Here is a 21,243-nt window from a genome sequence, read left to right on the forward strand (position 1 = left end):
TCGCAGAATTATCTTTGCGGCTTTTGCCTACGTCACACGGTTTATGCTGTGGAATGCTCCGCTTGAGGAAGTCGCTTTTCCCCGAGGAAAAGTGGACCACCACTTACTTACCCAAATCGTCCATGGCGATGGTGTTGTTGTTTTTCCGCCCTGTGTGCGTTAGTGTGCGTGTAGTTTTCCGCTCTTGTCCAATTGGAATGCTCAGTTTTCTGGATTTATTTGGCACAAGCACACGCGTTTTTTAATTGATGCTGATTGAAAGCGAAGAGCGACAAGTCCACGCAAACACTTTATTTTCCTGTTCACCCGCAACTGAAAAGCGCGGAGTTGGCCGGAGACTAATTTTAAGCTGTTGCCAGCGACCGAATGGCGAGTATCGGTGGATTTCGCCGCGAGTTGGAGACGAGTTTTATATATGAATCACTTTAATTTTGGAGCGGCGGCGGTCATAAACAATACAAAAAAAAAAACATTGAATCACGTACACGAACGCAGGAACACACACAAGCACAAGCGCACGCTCGCTCAACTGGAGAGAGCGAACAGCTGATTAGCTATCGATAGCAGTTGGAACTATCGCACCGACCGAGGAAGAAATCAAGTGGTAAACTTAACTAAAATACTTATCAACTTACCGCTGTCGATAATACCAACCAACGGTTTAAAACTAACTGTTGGAAAGTTGGTAGGTGTTCCAACTGGAATTCTCGTCAGTGAGCGGCATTCAAATCGTATACAAATCATATTACCTTGTGTTCTGTGAAATATAAACATTCACTCACAGCTGTTCCCATGAAAAAGTACGAAAAGAACAGAATAATTTCAACGCTACAGTGTTTCTATGTTAAAATATTGGGGATGAGAAATTATTACATGTGTAAAGGGTTTAATAACTATTTGCATTAGTACTGTTACACTCAGAATTTAAACTTTATATATAATAATATATTGGCTTTATCATCTAAGATGATAAATATATAACGTTTATACCACTTTAAAATCAACCGAAAATATCGCATATCAAAGGTACTCACTTCTCTCTGTCTATAAAGTGTCTTTTATCTGTGGTAAACAATGATTAGTTAACAATCTGCAATATATCTCACATTTTCAGTCTGTGTAGAGATTAGGCCGATCCAGACGTTAATGAGAAATGGAAAAGCGAAGTGGAACGCCGATAAATAGCCAAAAGTTTCGAAAACTCAGCGATGTGGACATGACGGAAGTGCAGCTGAACAATTTGGATGACTCCAGTGCCAAGGAGACGGTGGAAATAGGTAGCTTTCAGGGCAATGACCAGAGCAATCCCGTGCAGCACACGAAATGGTTCAGATCCAGGCTCTTCCTCATATCCGTGGTTTTCTCGGCCCTCCTGATAACCGCCATGTGCATTGGCTTCGTTGTGCACTACGGCATGTCCGGCGATGTGGGCGACATGGAGACGGTGAGCTACTGGCCCGTAGATCTGCCCAAGGAGCAAAAGGAGTGGTACGATCAGGGAATCGATGAGCTTCAGAAGGCCGTTTCCAGGCAGTTCAATCGCCGGCGAGCCAAGAACGTAATCCTGTTCGTGGGCGATGGAATGGGTCCGAACACGGTGACGGCCGCACGGATACTCGGAGTCAAGGAGGAGGGACTCCTGCGTTGGGAGCAGTTTCCGGACATGGGACTGCTGAAGACCTACTGTGCCGACAAGCAAGTACCGGACTCGTTCTCCACGGCCACAGCTCTCTTTGGCGGAGTAAAGGTAAACTACGAAACGGGAGGAGTTGATGCAAATGTACCGCTGGGGAACTGCAGCGCATCCCTGAAGGAGGACCACCACGTTCAGACGATCCTCAAGTGGGCCCAGGTGGATGGAATGCGAACGGGTTTCGTGACCACCACCCGGGTGACGCATGCCACTCCGGCTGCCCTCTACGCCCACGTGCCGGATCGTCGATGGGAGTGTGAGAGCGGAATGCCAGCCGAGGCTCAGGGTCAGGGATGTATGGACATAGCTCGCCAGCTGATCGAACAGCCGACGGGTCAGAGCATAAACGTAATCATGGGCGGTGGTCGTCAGATGCTGGTCTCAGATGTAACCGGTTCAGCAGCCGATCCCCTGGACACTTGGGCCGGCCAGTCGAAGGATGGACGAGATCTCATCCGAGATTGGAGGCTAAAGAAAGCGGATGAGGGAGTGTCACATGCGGTTGTGCAAAACAATCGTGAGCTGTGGAATCTCAATGGTCAGGATGTTGACTACGTACTTGGTATTTTCGCCAATGGACACCTAATGTACGACCACGAACGAGATCGCAGTGACGCCGGCATGCCCTCGCTGTCCAATATGACCCTCAAGGCGCTGGAGGTCCTGGGAAACAGTGATAAGGGGTTTCTGCTCGTGGTGGAAGCCGGTCTAATCGACCAAGCCCATCACAGGGGAAACGCTCGAAAGGCGCTAAGTGAGGTGCTCGAACTGAACGCAGCCGTTGAGTCTACACTTTCCTTCCTCAAGTCATCGGATCGCCTGGACGAAACCTTGGTCATTGTGACCGCCGATCACTCGCACAGCCTGACCATCAATGGGCATCCCGATCGGGGATCCAGTATACTCGGCTTGGCGGGAAACTCGAAGACAGAAGGGACGCCGTACACCACGTTAACCTATGGCACCAGCTATCAGGGATTCCAGGTGGATCCGCAAACGCAGAGCCGCAAGGATCCAACTGCTGACGATATTACCGCCTGGGAGTACACCCAGCAGGCAGCAATCAACACGGACGAGAATCTGCACGGTGGCTCGGATGTAACGATTCACGCGGATGGTGCCATGTCCTACTTGTTCCACGGCGTCCACGAGCAGAGCTATGTGGCGCACGCCATATCGTACGCCCTGAGGATCGGAAGATTCCGGGATAGCTCCATCGCGGAAACTCTGGCCGAGCTGACGCCCATATAAGCGTAGAAACAAAAGCGTAGCCAACAAAACACTTTGATATATGTAGTTATAATGAAAACTGTTCTTGCCAAGCTTACAAATTAGATATAAGTCAAAGATTGGGTCACCGAAATAGGACATGAGTTAACTGAAACCATTGAAGGATTTTACCGAATGAGATTGTTGAATAAACATTAATTTGAAGAGAAAACATTCAACATTTACTTTGCCATCTTTGTTCTTTATCTTTATTACAATCCCATTATGTTGACAACCAATAATATTATTACCCTAGAAGCTAACTAAATCTGATGTTTAAGGCTAGTGCCTGCACAAATAAATGTGATTACTACTATTCATTAAAGGTTGCGGTTTTTTTTTTAGTGCAAAATGGACTTACTGCAACTGAACGACGATTGTTTGGATATTATATTTGGTTATTTGAGTTTGGAGGACCTAGCGCCGCTCTACAATGAAATTCCCTGTTTTGGAGGCGCCATCGAGAGACAGCTGCATCGATTCAGGGACTTGAGGTTCAGCATGAGAGAGCCGCCTGCTCTCCACGAAGATTTGCTCATTAAGTTGGGTGGCCAACTGAACAGCCTGCACATCAACGTGGGCTACTCCACCAAGGACCAGGACGTACTCCGGTACCTGAGGCCACTGTGCCAAGGGGCCGCCGAGAGCCGCAGGATTCGGGCTCTGAAGTTGGACCATGCCAAGTGGTCGGCGGAGATAGTGGGCACTGTGGGCCAGGTGGTTCCATCGCTGCTATTTCTGGACATGCGTCACTGCGATGTGCGAGACTACCAGATAGCACAGCTCTTGCAATCGGCAGATAAGCTAAAGGCACTCGCTCTACTCCACATTGACAATCAGACGGGTGATTCCTATCTGCAGCCGCAACTACTCAACAGATTGCCATCGCTGAAGCTCATTCACCTAACCACCTTGGGTTCCATGGGCTTTAACCCCGAAAACCTGACACGGCTGTGCCCGAACCTGAGCTTCCTCGTCAGTGACCTAATCAAGGGAGATTTTAAGATATATGGCCCGCCTGCCTACATACAGAACTACTACAAGTGCTATAATGAGTACTTCAAGACCGCCTGAGTACATGTGGCACAGTTTGCAGAGATCTCAGTGGAATTGGATTCTATATTTGATATGAACTCACTCTTTTTGTAAATATTTTTGTCTTTTACTATGCAAGAGATTGCAATTGCATTTAAAATACACACTCAAACAAATGTACAACCGAAAAGCTCTTCTTTTCGACAGAATTCAATTTCTCGTTTGCACTAATTTGAGTTAATAAAAGTAGATAATTGAATACAATTTGACTTAAGTTTTAAATTTCCGTTAGAGAGAATACTGCTTAGTTTAAACTGCTTGCTTTCGCACAGATAAGCTGGGCAACATACTTTGCTTAATGCAAGCATACCACCACATAAATATGTTAGCAGGATAACTTAATAACACAGCGCTGTTCAATTTGTTAGCATTTTTAATTTAATTTAAGCAAATAAATTTACCTTAATACGATATTTGACAATTGGTTTGCAAGTGTAAAGGCGGTATTTTTCGTATCGCTTTAAGTCTGGTATTTTACACATCGCGCACTGCGATAGTATCGCTGACAAATATTTTGTGCCGGCATGCAATTCAGAAATAAAAAACTGGTGAAATAGCTCATAAATATAAATAGCTTAAGAAGCGATTGGCTGGCAAAGAGAACGACCGGAGAGTCAGGATGGTGGTGCGTCCGTACAACGATGAGCTCCGGTACCTGGAGAAAGTGAGCGACCACTGCTGGCGCATCAAGAAGGGCTTCCAGCCAAATATGAATGTGGAGGGGTGTTTCTATGTGAACAGCCGGCTGGAGCGCCTGATGCTGGAGGAGCTGAAGAACTCCTGTCGCCCGGGCGCAGTGGGTGGCTTCCTGCCTGGCGTCAAGCAGATAGCCAATGTGGCCGCGTTGCCGGGCATCGTGGGCAGGTCCATTGGACTGCCCGACATTCATTCCGGCTACGGATTTGCCATCGGGAACATGGCTGCTTTCGACATGAACGATCCGCTGTCCGTTGTAAGTCCCGGCGGCGTGGGTTTCGACATCAACTGTGGCGTGCGTCTGCTGCGCACGAATCTGTACGAGAAGGATGTGCAGCCGGTGAAGGAGCAACTGGCGCAGTCCCTGTTCGATCACATACCCGTGGGTGTGGGCTCCAAGGGCATCATACCCATGAATGCCCGCGATCTGGAGGAGGCCCTCGAAATGGGCATGGACTGGTCGCTGCGCGAGGGATACGTGTGGGCGGAGGACAAGGAGCATTGCGAGGAGTACGGCCGCATGCTGAACGCCGATCCCGCCAAGGTGAGCATGCGGGCCAAGAAGCGAGGGCTGCCCCAGCTGGGCACTCTGGGTGCGGGCAATCACTACGCCGAGATCCAGGTGGTGGACGAAATCTACGACAAGTGGAGCGCCTCCAAGATGGGCATCGAGGAGAAGGGCCAGGTGGTGGTGATGATTCACTCGGGCAGTCGTGGCTTCGGCCACCAGGTCGCTACCGACGCCCTGGTCCAGATGGAGAAGGCCATGAAGCGGGACAAGATCGAGACCAATGACCGGCAGCTGGCCTGCGCCAGGATCAATTCGGTGGAGGGACAGGACTACTTGAAGGCCATGGCGGCGGCTGCGAACTTTGCCTGGGTGAATCGCAGCTCCATGACATTCCTCACCCGTCAAGCGTTTGCCAAGATGTTTAACACCACACCCGATGATCTCGACATGCACGTTATCTATGACGTTTCGCACAATATTGCCAAGGTGGAGAACCACATGGTGGACGGCAAGGAGCGGAAGCTGTTGGTTCACCGGAAGGGCTCCACGCGCGCCTTCCCGCCACACCATCCCCTGATCCCAGTGGACTATCAGCTTACCGGGCAGCCAGTCCTCGTCGGTGGAACCATGGGCACTTGCAGTTACGTGCTAACTGGAACGGAGCAGGGCATGCAGGAGACGTTCGGTAGCACTTGCCACGGAGCGGTGAGTAACCAAATCCCGTTTCTTCCTGTTCGCCAGACTAAAACCTCCTTGAATCTTTAGGGTCGTGCACTATCTCGAGCCAAATCCCGGCGCAATCTGGACTACAAGGATGTGCTGGACAAGCTGGACCAGTTGGGCATCGCCATACGCGTGGCCTCGCCCAAACTGGTCATGGAGGAGGCACCCGAATCTTACAAGGACGTGACCGATGTGGTCGACACCTGTCACGCAGCTGGCATCAGCAAAAAGTGCATCAAGATGCGCCCAATTGCAGTTATCAAGGGCTAAGTCTAATTTATTATTGTGATTAAGTCAATAAACATTTGGTCCGATGGCTGTCAATTTAGTTAATAACGAATTAAAATTTTTATAGAATTTGTTAAGAGGTTTTCGTTTTTTTATTCAAAGTTAACAGTTATGTAGTTAAGCTGTTAAGTGAGCTGTGGTCACCCCACACTGGCGCTCTGTTAACGGCGAGCTTAGCATTATGTTAGGCCAAAGGCCCGGTCTGTTAGTTGTCAGCTGACTGCCAATCCAATTGGACCTGCTGCACGGCGCGAATTTTGATTGAGCTGCCCATTTCGATTTATTTAAACGAAAAAAAACGAATTATATTCGTTGTTAACAACACGCCGTGTGCAATTCTGTATGTGCGCCTGCTAATCGCTCGGGAATCGTGAGTGCAATTAAGCCGAAAACTCACTGCAGCCGGCAGTCAACCAAGCTGCGCAGTAGGAAAAGGCCAAAGAAATCTAGCCACTGCTGTTGCCGCCGGACTTAACTGCAAGAACAAACAAACGCAGGCACTATGACGAACATGCGGCCGCCGCAGAAGTCCAAGCTGCTGAAGGTCGTCATACTGGGCGACGGAGGCGTTGGCAAGTCCGCCCTGCTCACCCGATTCGTCGCCAATCGCTACGAGGAGAACAACTTCCACACCATCGGCGTGGAGTTCATGAACAAGGACATAGTCGTCGACGGGGAGCGCTACACTCTGCAGGTGAAGACTACGACTATGACTATTATGCAATCCAACTACTGACTAGGAGTAATAGTAATACCGATATTGCGGCAAGGCCGTAGAACTTTTGCAATTCTTATGGTGAATGCAACAGTTGGCCAAGCGTATTTCCTTCAAGTGTATTTCACTTAAACACTAACCCCCTCCCCCCCCCCCCAAACGGATCTATCCCACCGTCGCATGGTTGTGCCCGATCCACCGGCATTTTGTTGATGCAAACACTTAGAAACTACACAACGATTAAGCCTTGTTTTCCATTCCCTTACATTCGCGGCACAGTGGAACTTTAGTAAGTTAAACAGGGTAAAAACAGAAGTGCTAACAAATTAAACCATTTAAACAAGGAAACATTGACTATACATTCCTTGAACCATTTGAAACACTCGTATACCAGAGAAAAGTATTATCTTACTGACACGTTTTTGAGTCTTGCATTTGAAATTAAGAAAAAAATATGTGCAATCAATTAATTACGTAGTTTTTTCCACTGTAGCTGTACCTACATTATGGGGGTATCTGTTCCATCTGCCCCATCCCCACTCACACACACACATATATGAACATTAGATTTCTACTCAATTAGCGTTGAGAACGGAATGGCATTGCAGAAACAAAAAACTGAAATAATAACAATAATGACAGTTTCGCCATTCGGCAAACAAGTGAGAGACTTTGTTTCATCCGCCGACGCGGTTTCCCCCGCTCCATCTCATCCGCATCGCAGTTGTTTTCCATTTTCCATTCGGACTGTTGTCTTCAAAAGTATCGAACTAAATGATTTTCACAGTTCGCCAAGCTCGGAAAACTCATGAATATGCAGCGCGTCTCAGTGAGTAAGCAAAATGCAGCCAAGGTGTCGCAAATCGGAATAATAATTCTAATTGGACCAGCAGATACATTATAAAGTAGGAAGTAGCGAATGTGGACTGATTGATATACATATGACTAATCCGACGGGAATCTCGCATAGTTTGCTGGTTCACAGTTCGCTGGGCACAGGAAGAACTTGGCCAAAAGCGGATTTCCCAGTGCTGCAAAAAATCGTGGAATCACTGGGGTGTTTTTTGCACTACCTATATACATATGTACATATGTATGGAGTCACTTAGTTACCATGGGCAGTACTCACACCCTAAAAGGGTTATTCCACCCATGTGTTTGGAGGCCAAAGGTGTTTATATTAGATAAAGAAGTTTAAAGTATCCATTGTTAGAGCTAAAAGTATAACCTCATGTTCGAAAGTATAAAATAAATAAAAGTATAAAATAAATATTTAAAGTATGTATGCTACTCGAAAATTCAGATTCAACGAACTATTTCCTGAGCTAATTGCTTATCACCACCTCGTTATCAGTTCAAAACTAAATATTTAATTAACACACAAGAAATGACAGTAAATGTGTTGATATAAGTGAGTCAGTCAGGCATGCAAACACTCCATAGGTTTTCAAACGGCGAAAGTGTTTGTTTCTCAGTGAGTTTGCTTCTAATCGAATGCAAATTTCAATTGAGCGCCATTTGAATCGCCAATTCAATCAAACTTAATTGATGCATTGCCTTAATTGGAATTTCCCCAAACTAGATATGGGACACCGCTGGCCAGGAGCGATTCCGGGCTCTACGCACCCCGTTCTACAGAGGATCGGACATCTGTCTGCTCTGCTACGCACTCGACGACCGGGACAGCTTGAAGGGATTGGGTGTGTGGCGCAATGAGTTCCTCAACTACGCAGATGTGGACCAGGACAAGTTTCCATTCATCGTGGTGGGAAATAAGGTGAGCCATGCTTGCAGAACGTTCATCTTGAGTTTAAAAGGTTAATTGCTTCCAATTGTAGAACGACATTCCGGCGCAGAAGCGACAGGTGAGCTCCGACGCAGTGCAGCAGTGGTGCGCGGAGCAGAAGGTGGCCTGCCACATCGAGACGTCATCGAAGGCGGCCACCAATGTGACGGATGCGTTCGTCCTTGGCCTTCGCCAGTGGCGGCACATGGAGTGCGTGGCCGAGGCGGAACTGCGCCAGCACGGCGACACCATTGACCTCACCCGCCCCATTCGCCTGGTGCAGCGGCGCATCTGTTGCACAGGCGGAGGAGGCGGTGGCGGCGGCGTAGGGCAGGACGCGGATGGCGATGATGCCGCCATGCACAGTCCGGGCAAGAAAGTGTTCGGCCAGAAGCGCAACGCCAGCAAGGCGCCAGCCACCAATTATCGGCTATGAGCAGACAGACAGGAGCTGTCAGGAAACTTACGCTTAATTTAACCACTCACCCCGCCGGGTTGACCTTCAGATTCAATGCATTCCAGTCCGCGGAGGGGCAGGAGCTTCAGACCGAAAGGCAACCCATCCACCCAATGTTGATGGCTGTAGAGAGTGGATTGCCTCGTTGTGGTTGATATTCTAAGGGAACTATGCTTCACAGCGAGCTAACTATGAGCTAGCTTCTATGTCAAGAATAGGATCTCCATTTTTACTTGCTATGCTTTAATATTATCTTACTAAGTTATTATTTTGTTATGTTACCGTATCGAATATATGCGGTATGAAATACTCTTATAACAATCGTATATAAGCTTTACCATAACCAAGTGTCTTGCTTGAGGAAAGCAAGCTTTAGGTGTCTAATGTACTACGCATAAGGCAATCAGAATGTAATCACTACATTTTTTCCTTATATATTGCATAATTTCGGAGTGCCTTAAGTGTGTTTATCTGATGTGAAAGCTGGGAACAAACGAATAAATATGAATACCGCACGTGTTTGTTTACAAAGTATGTTTATATTTTAACAATTGGTTTAATGTACAATAGTAAAATGATATAAATACGCTTACCCCGGATTAAAATAATATGCATGTAGGTATAACACTTCTTCTGGCTGCGATCGACACTCCGATCCTGGTTAAGACTAAGGCAAACTCTAGGCGCTACTCACTAACAGGACAAGCGTATGGTAGATCGAGTGCTTAACTATAACGCTCCACGTGGGCTTAATGTGAAGACGTGTGGAAACGAGTGGAGTTGATTATCACGAGCAGCACCAGGCCGGTGGCCACAGATCACTTCTTCTTGTAGCCGTACGAGTTGATGGTGTCGAACTCGGTGTCGCACTTGAGCAGCAGCTGGTACCACTGGTCGCTGTCGATGCGGCTGGCCTCCCGGAATCCTCCGTAGGCGGCTGGCAGGCACTTGGGCGACATGTATTTGTGCAGGGACTCGCGATCGGTGCCATGGAAGATGATCCTGCTGCGCAGCTTCTCCTTGAGGAAGGGCTTGAACAGGGCAAAGACCACCTGGAAAATCTTCGGCTGGTTCACGATGTGAATGGCCTTGATCCGGAGCGGCACCGAGTCCTGAAGCCAGTCCACAATGCGCTTGGCGAACGGAGGCGTAAACTGCCACGTTTGCTGGAGACTGAGGCCATCCATGTCGAAGATCACAACGGCTCCGCAGATCTGTGTTTCTGGCTCCAGCATGGCCGCCTCCAGGAAGAGCACAGCTCCCTTGAACACCTCATCGAGGGTGACCTGCTTGTGCTTCCAGCGCTCTGTAATCGGGGATTACGAAAGATTAATACAGGATCTGCTCAATGCTTGGAGCAACTATGAAACTTCAAATGATAGGAAAACCTGCATCTTAACTAAAATAAACTTTACTCTGAAGATCGAGATCTTTGCACTCAAAAGCTAATATATTGAAGTATCCTTCTTTCAGTGTACTTACTGCCCAGTTCGAGGACCAAAATGCGACGACCCAGTTGATCTCGGTTGGGGAAGACGGTAAGGATGTTGTGCTTGAAGATGTTGGCCTCGTTCGATGGCTTCAGGTCGGTGTACACATCCGCGTGCTTCACCTTGAAGGCGTAGTACCGCTTAATCTGTTCCATATTCAGAATATATACAATTAGTAACACAGCTGGAAACTGGGTTGCCACACTAGACTCACCAGATCACGGGCACTTTCCGGGTAATACTTGCAGGGCCGCAGGTATCTGATCAGCCACTCCTCGTTTCCCTTGGGGTACAGCAAGTCCGTCTCCGCTGGAAGCATATCGCAAATATTAATCGACCTCACCTTCAATAGTCTTAATTCTAAAAAGTCACTAAACCACTGGCATTAAGTTTATCCAGCAATTAAAAGGCAATCGTAATTTGTAACAATAGTTACGAATCTTATGCAACGAAATCCTCTCGAGGGCGCGCTGCTTTTAGCCCCAACTTGTTATTAGTGACACGAAGTCGCCAACTAATGATATAGAACTATTCGTTCGAACTTGGTGTACAAATGGATTTTCAATTCCCAACAATCGGGTAAATTATTAGATGCAGGCTAAGTACGAAGTTTATGGCTTAAGTTTTATTAACTCAAGTTTTTATCAGCTTTTGGAGATCCCTCGGATATAAATTATGAAAATAGCTTAGCAAAATGCATATTGTATGATCTCAGTTCAGATATATGTATATACTTTAAACAGATGTAATGCAGTTTCAATGACTTTCATCATGTGAGTTTTAACTCATGTAGTTAATGTATAATTATATTGATTCAAAGTAAAACTCCATTTCTGATCACGACTCACCTTCTAGAAGACGGGCCAGCTCCTTGGAGGCCTCCTTCTGGCGCTCGGGTGTTTCGCGCAGCTCCTTGATGGCCACCTCCTTGCCCTGGGCAGTCGGCTCGCCCAACTCGAACTGGAGCGTGTAGTCGCCCACCTGGAGCGTGGGCAGTTGGTCGATGTCCGACAGCATGGTGGGTACTCCTGGAAGGGAAGCAGTTGGGGTTCGGTTAGCGACAGCTTCTGTACTTTGAGCTGGGGCTGCGGGTTTCACACTGAGAGCACTGGGAACTTTGGCCAACTAAATAACTTGAGCTAACTGACATCGATTGCCAATTAGTTGTCATACTTCACAATTACTACTTACTCATTTTGCAATTGTTGCTGCTCTGGCTGAACTGAAATTATTCTGCGATTATATTAAGCTATGTGCTTTTTCTAAGCGGTTCGCCGCTGTATATTTTCAGTTTGCCAAATGTAAAATTGTGCCCTCTATTTATAAGAAGAAAAAAGCGTAGAGATTTCAATTTATTAGCGAGACACAAGTGACTCGGAACCGGCTCAACTGCATCGAGTTTCTAGACTTTCCCGCCAGTCAATGCGATGATCGTCTAAACATATCCATATATGTATTCATTTATTTATTAATCACCTGGCCGACCTTCACCTTGACATTCGCAAATTGCTTAAAACGGAAGAAGAGGCCAGAGATTCGCGAAGATAATGCAATTCTTCAGAGATCAGAAAATAACGTTAGGAGCCTTGAACTAAATTCTGGAGACACTTGACGCGTTCTACTTGAGCGTAATTTCCAGTTAGGCAGGTTTCGAATTGCGAGATGAGGAGCCAGGGTCTGTGAGCTTATATAGTGGGGCAGTTGGATATCAGAAATTAGCACACTAGATTTCCCATCAAATCGGAAATTAGCGCTGAAGATTTCCCATCAAATCGAAAATTAGCGTTAGTGCTGGCTCGAAACAAAAGACTAGGAGATTAGCATCCGAAGCGCTGACATTGAAAATTGCTACCAATTTCGGCTAGATGGGCCAGGTGATTTGCTTAGGGTATCGTCTGTTTTTGCATTCATGAATGATACACAAGAGTCTACTGAATCGCTGATGTTGTGTCTGGGAAAATACGAGATCTTAAATAGTACACACGGATCACAACACAACACAAGACAACACAACACGACCGAAACTAGTTTGGCCCAAACTTAAAGGCTATAATGGTATAATGGCTAACAGTATTCCGCAAAGACGGCCCAAAAAACCAGCTGCGAGTGACGCGTGCAACGGAGCTGAAAGCCCAGATGAAACTGTTGCGGCCAAAAGCGCGAGTCGAGATTTTATGCCAGGCCAAGAATTAAAACTGGAATTGTGAGCGGAGCGGCATGAGAGTGGGTGTCGCCGATCGAGACGCCAGTGCTGCCAAGTGGGTTTGTTTCCCGACAGTAACTACTTCTGCTATAAGGGGGTCTTTTAACTATAGTTGTTTAATGCTTTAATGCACCAAAATGAAGTAGTTTCAACATAATAAGCTTCTACTGAAACATATATTTTCTTGCTTGCTTGCACTAGTGATGGGGAATAACTATATAATGCTATTATATGAAACAAGTTGTGCACCCATTAAGTGATCATCACCAGCTGAATCTGAACTTGAGCATGACATTCACGTGCCTCGCAAGAGCGTGGAGTTGCTAGATGGAGAGACACATGGAGTTTGCCCAGGGAGAGCGAGCAAGCTTTACTGGGTCTGGGGTGCATCGTCATTGGGAAATGATGCCACCGCCACCTCAAGCCGGTTTCAGTTTCGCTTTCAACTTGGACTTGCCTAATTTATTCGGGTTTTCTTCGGGTAATCGCCCACAGTACTATTGGGCTCTTGAAAATCCCTTGGCATAGGCATTTCCCATCGCGACCCTGAAGCCCCGTGCCCGTGCATAGCCATCCGGTTTCAATGCTGCCCAGCTACACGCCAATTAGTGCTTACACCTGTTCGGCGTACCTACACCTGGGGTCACCCCACTAGCAATTTGTTGGAGACCACAAACATTGGACACTTGAAAGCATCTTCAACTATTTATAGATCATAGTTATAGATCATAAGATCGCATCTAATGACACCGCATCACCATGTCATATCATATGTCCCTATTTTCTCAGCCCCATGTGTTAAGCCAGGCATATTTGGTATAATTAACACGTCCCAAAGCCGAGCACCCTCTGCGTTGTGGACAGCAAATGGTTCCCGCCCGGTTTTGGACAAATCGGTTCAATCGCACGATCGCACGTGCGAAGACTTCGGCCATTCATGGATACGGATTTACGTTGCGATGATACTCTCGATTTCATTACGGCCAGTTTCGGTCATTTGGTCAATTTTTATTGGCCATCTCGAAGCGGATGCTGACGAAAACTGGGTGGTACAAAGCTGCGAGTATATGGAAAAAACTTGAAGCGAGTAATATGAGTAATTCTGGGGTTACGACCCATTGCAATGTCAACCTTCGCCCTTCGGTTTTTTCTTTGCAAAAAGCGTGTTAAAAACCCTGCATGAGAAACCTGCTTTTGAAGAACGTGACAATGGCGGTTCAAAAGCAAAAGTGCTTTGACCTTACTCAAGAGATGGAAAAAGTACAAGTCGGTAGATATTACTGACATCGAACAAATGGATTGTTACATGAATACTCGCTTGATGTCCAAACAATTTAGATGGCATATCAAAAGGCATTGCAAAAAGTGTTGTTTTTTTTAAATTATTTATATTTTGAATACCTTTTAAATACTCTTTCTCGAACTAATCGTGACTTTCAATTACCAGCACAACTGTATATAAGTTTTTAACAAACTGGTGTATAGTTTTTCGAGCAACTGTAGCCACGCGCCTTATATAAATACATACGTACGTATATAGAAAATAATTCTATTTGAGGGAGATAATTCTAAGAAAATGCATATAGTACTTGCAATAAATATACGATAAAAAATGGGGTTCGGCAGATTTCGCTATTGCTCACCAAGTGGGAATTCAGAGGGCAGGCACCTCATCGCAGATGCAGTGGTCAGCATGGTCATGGCGATGCAGATCGAATGAATACACACACAAGTTACTTTACAACTAACTAAACCGGTATGCACATGCAAATGCTAGCGTATGTAAATAAATTAATATTTCTTTATTCAGGCTGATCGAGTCGGGAGCATCGGCGGTGGCTAAATGGGTCAATGTCGTCGGCGAGTTACTGAACTTTGTCTGAAATTCTCGAGCGACGAGTGCGAAAGGGGGGAATGCATGCAACAGTAATGAGCAAAAGGCAATGCAAAAAACACGGACAGACAGTGATGCCTCGTAAATAAGGGCTGAGCGTAGCTACATAGTGATAGTGATGGTGATCTGGCTAAGATATTTTTATGGTCCCTAGCGCTACACACTCAGAAATGCACTCTTAAAAAGAAAAGCACTCTATATGTATATATATATACAAATGTATATATGAGATCCAATTACTCACCTTGTTTGAATTGAAAATCGGCTAATCCACAAATAGTTGGCTGGTACAGTGGAAATCCTTCGGAACTCCCGTTCGACTCCGATATATGTACCTAGTGAGCTTGGGTCGCGTTTGAAGACTGAAAATACAAAGCTGCTTGTCAAATCGTTTTATAGCCGCCCCTTTTATGCACTGCGTGCATTGCACATATGTATTGTACGACAAAGTTATAGTTATCAAGATATATACATAGGTCGGTCGGAATAGTCGGGCACTCGTAAGGCCAGCGCGACTTAATAGGTCATTATAAGCGACCGATTCGAGTTAAGAGCTCTAAAGATCACGTCGCGAATCGCCGCATGGGATCTTCTTTTTTTTTTTTGGCTTGTTTTGCATAAGTTCACCTGAAAATGGTTCACTGAGCTCAGCATTAATTTTATGTTATTTCCATTGTTTTTAGTACGTTAAAGTGCCAAGACAAGTGCGGTATTTCTCACGGTGCAGCGCACTCAATCGATTTTCCACAGCAATTAACATTATTAAATATAATGTTGCAGAAGGTACACTGAAAGTAAGTGAGTACTACAAAATTCAAGAACTTTCTTCACTTTGTGTGCACTTTTAGAAATGTTCTTGACTTAAAACAATATAGTTATTATTATTATTATTGAAAAAATCCGTACTTTCTATCAGGAAATCCACTTTGCTATATTTTGTAACTATATACACTTTGTAACTTGTACTGTTTAGCACTTTCGAGAAATTCTCATCTGCCACTTGCGAAAAGTCCACTTCCTATATTTGTTCTAGAATGTAAACGAAGGAATATTTTCATTTCTCGTCGCAAAATACGAAATTTTTAAGTTAGCTATATAGCATCGGGGCACTTTCGCAATCGCGGCACAGCTTTATATATGTATATATATTTATATTAAGTGCGTGTTCTGAGCGTTTCGCACAGTGTATCGTGGTTAATCTTCTGATGGTTACGCGACTTGGATGCAATTAGACTTGAACTTTTGAACGCTCCGTACACGAGTAGTTTAAAGACTAATCGCCTTCGCCACTGTGACTGAGTGAAAAACGAGTTTGTAATCCCTCTTACGGATCGTAAGTGTGTAAGTTATTGCTTTGGCTATCACTCCTCCCGTTCGACACAACAGTAACTTTCTGCTTTTCTGCCGGACACTAGCTAATGTACCTTCTTTCGACTGGCGTGTCCGCGTTCCACGATCAAGTGATCAACTGACTGACGGGGGCTGTGGGTAATTCGAGCTCATTTGCTTTTAGTTTCAAGCACGAGCAATTAATTAAGTATTTCACTGCTCGCCGTTTCCAAATGTATTTCCATGCCATTTCTTGCGCTTGCCTGAGCCCATTCTGCGTGTCGGACCGCCATTCCGCCATTTAGCCATTCGGTCATTCCGTCCTCCAGTCAGACGATCACCTTCGAGCACGGAGCTACGTCAGCCTTTAAAGTCCGGCGGAATTTCGTTGGGCAGCCAAGTGCAATTAGCTAAGTCGAAGTACAGAACGCTGAAAGTTAAAAGTAACCCACTGATGGCATTAATCAATTTACGAACACGCAATCCCAGCGACAGCTGTTGATACGCACAGCGCGCTTCACATGGACATACAGACAGACAGACGGACAGACACTCCATTATCTATTAGGTATTTACATGCATTTAATTTGAATGTCAAATTCAGATTTATGGCCTAGCCTATGAGAGTTACAAACAATGAGAGTCGATTACATATGAATTTACACCTATTTCTAGTTCTACGTATGCATATCGATTCAATTCATCCATTCATTCCGTTGTATTGTCGAGTATAAAACGTACATTTGACTAATCATATAGAGATATTGTGCAGACAATTGTTGCTAGATATTGCTTACGATGAACTACAAAAGCGTTCTCGCCTGTTTTATACGTTTAAAGCTTAGACTACGTACAAAAGGTTTGGGTTAGTAATATGTCAACGATATTCAATGCTAAAGTCTTAGGTAGCGCTTAAGTGTACGGATGAGTTACTCTTAAGTACAGATCAAATCTATGCGAAGGAGAATTACGTATTTACAATACAATTGTCGGAGACTCCTGGTTAGATCACTGGAGTCGGCCGAATCCTCGCTCTGCGACTCCGTCGCCTCCTCTGCAATCATTTGGGCCGAATCTTCTCGTACATGAATTTCTGCACGTGCTTGTTGTCCGGCTGCATGAGCTTCTTCTTGTTGAACTCGAATTGGGCCAGCGCGAAATCGTACAGATCGTTTTCCATTTGCCAGATTTTTGTCTTTTGAATGGATTTAATTGTCGATTCGCTGGGCGGAAGCTTGGAAGATGTCACCCGCAGATGAGATTTGTTTGAATTATGATAGTGCTCACGAAAGCCGTGAAAAATTCTGCAAAAGAAAAAAAAAGAACAGGTCAATGAAGCAACTGGAGTATTCTAAAACAGACAATAACATATGGTTGGGAGGCACACCTTGGAAGGGATCTCTCGAGCAGATCCACAAACTCGTACATCTGCTCTGTGACTCCGACTAGGAAGTATTCGTTGACTAGATTGCGCTTGGCCTGGTCCAAGGCCCAACTGCTGCCGGGTTCCCAGCACTCGGCTGCATGGCCACAGAAGAAGGGTATCTGCAGCCACATGTTTTTGGGATCACAGTCGGGTTGTTTCTGCACCACGCACTCATCGAAGGTCTGCAAAGATGTGTGAGGGCTTTGGTTACAGGGAGGTTAATACCTTGATGCTCTACCTACAATTTTATTGCCCGCCTTCTTGCGGACTAAATTCGGTCGGTAGTTGTCGCCAAAGCGTAGAAAGTAATAGTAGGAGACAAGTCTGTCGAGCGGTTTGCGCACCAAATTGATGTAGATGGGCTTGTGGGCGATTTGGAATCTGCAAAGGAGTAATGCAATTGAGACGGGCTCTGCTGGATTGGCTAGATGTTACCTACTTTGAGAAGTCTAGGAAGGCCATGTGGCCGTGATAAAGAGCTGGCTTCATCTCGTGCCACCTGGAAACATTGCGCACGAATTGGATTTGATTGGGAAGCGAGAGGACGTGCATGTTGGCAGTGACATTGATGTGCAGCACATGGAATTTATTGGGCTTGCACAGATCGTATGCTATGTTAACAAAGCTGGTGGATCCCGTTTTCGGTACGCGATTGTAAAGCACCACTAGGTGCTCCTCGAAGTCAAAGTCATCGGTGGTGGACGAGGCATGCTGATCTGGGCTCAGAGAATCGCCCAGCTTGGAAAGCGGCTTGAAGGCTGCACAAAGTAGGTAATGGGTGTAAAAGTGATATGGTTTTGCCTAACTACCGGACTCCACTTACCATGTTCCAGGCGAATCTCTGACCAAAGCAACCAGTAACCTGCACAGGTGACCGCGCACAGGGCTATCAGGATCAGCCAGTGGGTGGGTCGGAGCAGAATCCACATCTTAAGCAGTTTCCTAAACATGCCTCGTGTCGGTTTGCCCTACAGGTCAGCACGGTAGCTCATATCAGCGTATTTATTTCAGCATAATCTCAGGTCGTTGTTTTCCTTGTTTTTTTTCTGCAACCAACATCGAGCAGTGTTGGTCAGCAGCTGCTGGACAGTGCTGCAAGGCACTGAAATCTGGTGAATCTGTGGGAATGTGCAGCTGTAGCTGAGATGACTAAATTAGTGATGGAAAATAGCTCAAAATGCTAGCTCGGATAATTGCATTTAATTTCCAGCTAGGAATCCGTAAATTAATTGCCTTATATTTATAACTTCAATAAATATGTTTTTCCTAAAACACAACACAGAATATTTTAGGCCAGTCACAACCAGATCTGCATCACCCTTCAGCAACCCTTTTGCCTTGAGCATCACTGTTTTTATTAGTGTGACCACCCTTGCCGGCAAATAATACCAAGCAATGCCAAAATTCTAGCGCCCATTTTTGCGAGGTTAAAATAAATTTCGCAAGCCGGCTGCAATCGCAAAGTACAGTGCGACTTATATACACTCGTATAAAATAATTCCATTTAAAAGCAAGCATGTCCACCTTTAACTTCGCCAGCATGGCCGCCCAACTGGGCCAGGAGCAGGGAATATCATTCGAGAACAAGGTGCTTTCCTGGAACACAGCTGCCGATGGTAAGTTTGGGTGACGCTTTGGGTACTCCATGCAGTGGCTATATTGAGGCTTTTTACAGTCCAGGATGTGGTGGATGCCCTTAACAAACAGACCACCGTGCACTATCTGAATCTGGACGGGAACACACTGGGCGTTGAGGCCGCCAAGGCGATTGGTGAGGGTCTGAAGCGTCATCCAGAGTTTCGGAAGGCGCTGTGGAAGAACATGTTTACTGGTCGTCTCATATCGGAGATTCCGGAGGCACTCAAGCACCTGGGAGCCGCGCTAATTGTCGCGGGCGCCAAACTGACAGTCCTGGATCTCAGCGACAATGCCTTAGGACCGAATGGCATGCGAGGCTTAGAGGAGTTACTGCGATCCCCGGTCTGCTACTCGCTGCAGGAGCTGCTGCTGTGCAATTGTGGCCTTGGTCCCGAGGGCGGTAGTATGCTGTCCCGGGCTCTGATCGATCTGCATGCCAATGCCAACAAGGCGGGCTTCCCGCTCCAGCTGCGTGTGTTCATAGGTTCGCGCAATCGTCTCGAGGATGCCGGTGCTACGGAAATGGCAACCGCATTCCAAACCCTCAAGACCTTCGAGGAGATTGTTCTGGAGCAAAACTCCATTTACATCGAAGGCGTCGAGGCCCTTGCCGAATCCTTCAAGCATAATCCTCATCTACGAGTGCTAAACATGAACGACAATACTCTAAAGTCCGAGGGAGCTGAAAAAATAGCTGAGGCTCTTCCCTTCTTGCCACTGTGAGTCGGTTATAAAGTTTTTGATGAGGGAGAGTGAGTGAGTGTTATGTGATATCTTTTTGCTTTGCAGGCTGCGTGAAATGAGCTTTGGAGACTGCCTGATCAAAACTAATGGCGCCTACCACTTCGGTGAGGCTCTGGAGAGAGGAAACGAACGACTGGAAGTTATCGACTTAGGTTTTAACGAAATCAACAGCGACGGCGGCTTGGTGTTGGTGAATGCTATGGGAAACAAGCCCAAGCTACGCATCTTGAATCTAGATGGCAATAGCTTTGGAGAAGAAGGCAGCGAGAAGATAATCAGCGAGATGAGTAAGTTGCCAACTGCTGCCGCACTGCAACCGTTTCAGCACCAGGAAGAGGAGGATTTGGAAGATGAATACCAGGCTGACAAGCAGGACGCAGATTACGAAGAGGAAGAGGAAGTACACGAGCACGCCAACGATACTACCGAAGAAGCAGATGAGGATAGCGAGGGCGACGAGGACGACGAGGAAGACGAGGGAGACGAGGAGTACAGCAACGTCGCGGAGGAGACTGCCTATGTCACTACGAATGCCTACACGACCAAGGTTAGTTTATACTTCGGAGTACTGTGCAAATGGTAACAGCAATTAATCGAATTATCTTTAATTTTAAATTTTCACAGCTTTTTAACGACACAACCAACTCGATGGCCAGCGAAACTTTTGCGGTCGCGAACAAGACGATCAGCCAAAAATGCACTCCAGAGAAGTTCTGTTTGAGCCAGAAACCCTGCTCCCAGGAAGATTTCGATTCGCTAGATATGGATAACAAACTTGAGGCTTTGCAGTCGATTGTCAACGTAAGATATTCTCAATAATTAGAATGCAATTAGAGTAACGTAACATTTTTGTACAGCAATTCACCGGCGACAACCATTTGCTACTGCTCGTCTTCACCACCTTGAAGTGCGCGCATTTGTCGCAATCCTCGAAAGCTGCGTTGGATCTGGCCGTCTCCTTGTACCAGGCCACCTTTGACTATGCCATCAAGACAAAGCAGGAGACACGTGTACTCAACTATGTACTGATGCAGCTCCGTTTGTTGCCCTGCAAGGAGGTATTCCATTCGGACTACGATGTCAAGAACTGTCGATTTGCTCTTCGCGAGGCTCTCAAGCAACCAACGTTTGCCAACGACAACATTAAGAATTCCTTTAAGACTTTCCTGGAGGGTGCGGAGTCGTAAAGAGAATTAGAGAAGAGATTACCTTTATTTCCCACTTTCCGATTTGTGTAGCTTTCGCGAATAAAAACGTATTATTCCTAACCCGTAGTGGTGTTTTTT

The 21,243-nt window shown here is 46.1% G+C and overlaps 8 protein-coding genes across 19 annotated transcripts in view; 5 read left to right on the top strand and 3 right to left on the bottom strand.

The window, feature by feature from the left end:
• The window catches only part of Pax (Paxillin), a 25,844-nt gene extending 25,342 nt beyond the window's left edge, over positions 1–502 (bottom strand). Inside the window, exon 1 of the mRNA NM_165293.3 lies at positions 112–502. Within this exon, the coding sequence (NP_724183.1) occupies positions 112–124 (13 nt within the window). The 5' untranslated portion in view covers positions 125–502. The remainder of the gene's footprint in view (positions 1–111) is intronic.
• Positions 1–3,130, top strand: part of Alp12 (Alkaline phosphatase 12) — a 5,175-nt gene extending 2,045 nt beyond the window's left edge. For 2 of the 5 annotated variants that reach the window (NM_001273647.1, NM_001201920.2), the window contains one exon: positions 1,115–3,130. In NM_001273647.1, coding sequence (NP_001260576.1) covers positions 1,154–2,944 — 1,791 coding nt within the window. In that variant the 5' untranslated portion in view covers positions 1,115–1,153 and the 3' untranslated portion in view covers positions 2,945–3,130. Of the gene's footprint in view, positions 1–203; positions 801–992; positions 1,027–1,114 lie in introns of those variants that run through there. The other 3 variants (NM_001273646.2, NM_136119.4, NM_001201919.1) reach the window with 3 other exon arrangements.
• Positions 1–4,176, top strand: part of CG13085 (uncharacterized protein) — a 6,221-nt gene extending 2,045 nt beyond the window's left edge. The window contains exons 1-2 of one of the 2 annotated variants that reach the window (NM_136120.3): positions 204–604; positions 3,308–4,176. In NM_136120.3, coding sequence (NP_609964.1) covers positions 3,314–4,036 — 723 coding nt within the window. In that variant the 5' untranslated portion in view covers positions 204–604; positions 3,308–3,313 and the 3' untranslated portion in view covers positions 4,037–4,176. Of the gene's footprint in view, positions 1–203; positions 605–3,307 lie in introns of those variants that run through there. The other variant, NM_001273645.1, reaches the window with a different exon arrangement.
• Positions 4,177–4,548: 372 nt separating this feature from the next.
• On the top strand, positions 4,549–6,350 carry RtcB (RtcB RNA ligase). Its single transcript, NM_136121.2, has 2 exons — positions 4,549–5,969; positions 6,030–6,350. Exons 1-2 carry the CDS (start codon positions 4,677–4,679, stop codon positions 6,255–6,257), a joined length of 1,521 nt encoding a protein of 506 aa, NP_609965.1. The 5' UTR covers positions 4,549–4,676; the 3' UTR covers positions 6,258–6,350.
• A 129-nt stretch (positions 6,351–6,479) lies between these two features.
• Rab9 lies at positions 6,480–9,747 on the top strand. Its single transcript, NM_136122.4, has 3 exons — positions 6,480–6,969; positions 8,573–8,767; positions 8,829–9,747. The coding sequence occupies exons 1-3, from the start codon at positions 6,778–6,780 to the stop codon at positions 9,210–9,212; spliced, it is 771 nt and encodes a 256-aa protein (NP_609966.1). The 5' UTR covers positions 6,480–6,777; the 3' UTR covers positions 9,213–9,747.
• An 8-nt stretch (positions 9,748–9,755) lies between these two features.
• Positions 9,756–16,633, bottom strand: CG10237 (uncharacterized protein). Of its 5 annotated transcripts, none has more exons than NM_001259162.2 (6): positions 16,245–16,633; positions 15,065–15,182; positions 11,572–11,751; positions 10,938–11,032; positions 10,716–10,869; positions 9,756–10,539 (listed from the first exon to the last, which is right to left on the bottom strand). In NM_001259162.2, exons 3-6 carry the CDS (start codon positions 11,738–11,740, stop codon positions 10,052–10,054), a joined length of 906 nt encoding a protein of 301 aa, NP_001246091.1. In that variant the 5' UTR covers positions 11,741–11,751; positions 15,065–15,182; positions 16,245–16,633; the 3' UTR covers positions 9,756–10,051. The 5 variants fall into 5 exon arrangements, with proteins under 5 accessions (NP_001246091.1, NP_724192.1, NP_001260577.1 ...); NM_165298.2 differs by lacking the exons at positions 15,065–15,182; positions 16,245–16,633 and adding exons at positions 11,915–12,039; positions 12,793–12,872; NM_001273648.1 differs by lacking the exons at positions 15,065–15,182; positions 16,245–16,633 and adding exons at positions 11,915–12,039; positions 12,200–12,872.
• RanGAP (Ran GTPase activating protein) lies at positions 15,865–21,223 on the top strand. 3 transcript variants are annotated; one of them, NM_057364.4, is made up of 6 exons: positions 15,865–16,161; positions 18,858–19,191; positions 19,251–19,932; positions 20,003–20,504; positions 20,582–20,758; positions 20,815–21,223. In NM_057364.4, exons 2-6 carry the CDS (start codon positions 19,092–19,094, stop codon positions 21,142–21,144), a joined length of 1,791 nt encoding a protein of 596 aa, NP_476712.1. In that variant the 5' UTR covers positions 15,865–16,161; positions 18,858–19,091; the 3' UTR covers positions 21,145–21,223. The 3 variants fall into 3 exon arrangements, with proteins under 3 accessions (NP_476712.1, NP_001260579.1, NP_001260578.1); NM_001273650.1 differs by having other exon boundaries at positions 19,115–19,191; NM_001273649.1 differs by lacking the exon at positions 15,865–16,161 and having other exon boundaries at positions 18,954–19,191.
• Positions 16,739–18,656, bottom strand: Hs2st (Heparan sulfate 2-O-sulfotransferase). The gene is made up of 5 exons (NM_057991.5): positions 18,399–18,656; positions 18,015–18,333; positions 17,818–17,956; positions 17,537–17,757; positions 16,739–17,453 (listed from the first exon to the last, which is right to left on the bottom strand). Exons 1-5 carry the CDS (start codon positions 18,523–18,525, stop codon positions 17,210–17,212), a joined length of 1,050 nt encoding a protein of 349 aa, NP_477339.1. The 5' UTR covers positions 18,526–18,656; the 3' UTR covers positions 16,739–17,209.
• Positions 21,224–21,243: the final 20 nt, after the last annotated feature.

The sequence above is a fragment of the Drosophila melanogaster genome, chromosome 2L, assembly GCF_000001215.4.
Source record: "Drosophila melanogaster chromosome 2L".
Lineage (NCBI taxonomy): Eukaryota > Metazoa > Arthropoda > Insecta > Diptera > Drosophilidae > Drosophila > Drosophila melanogaster.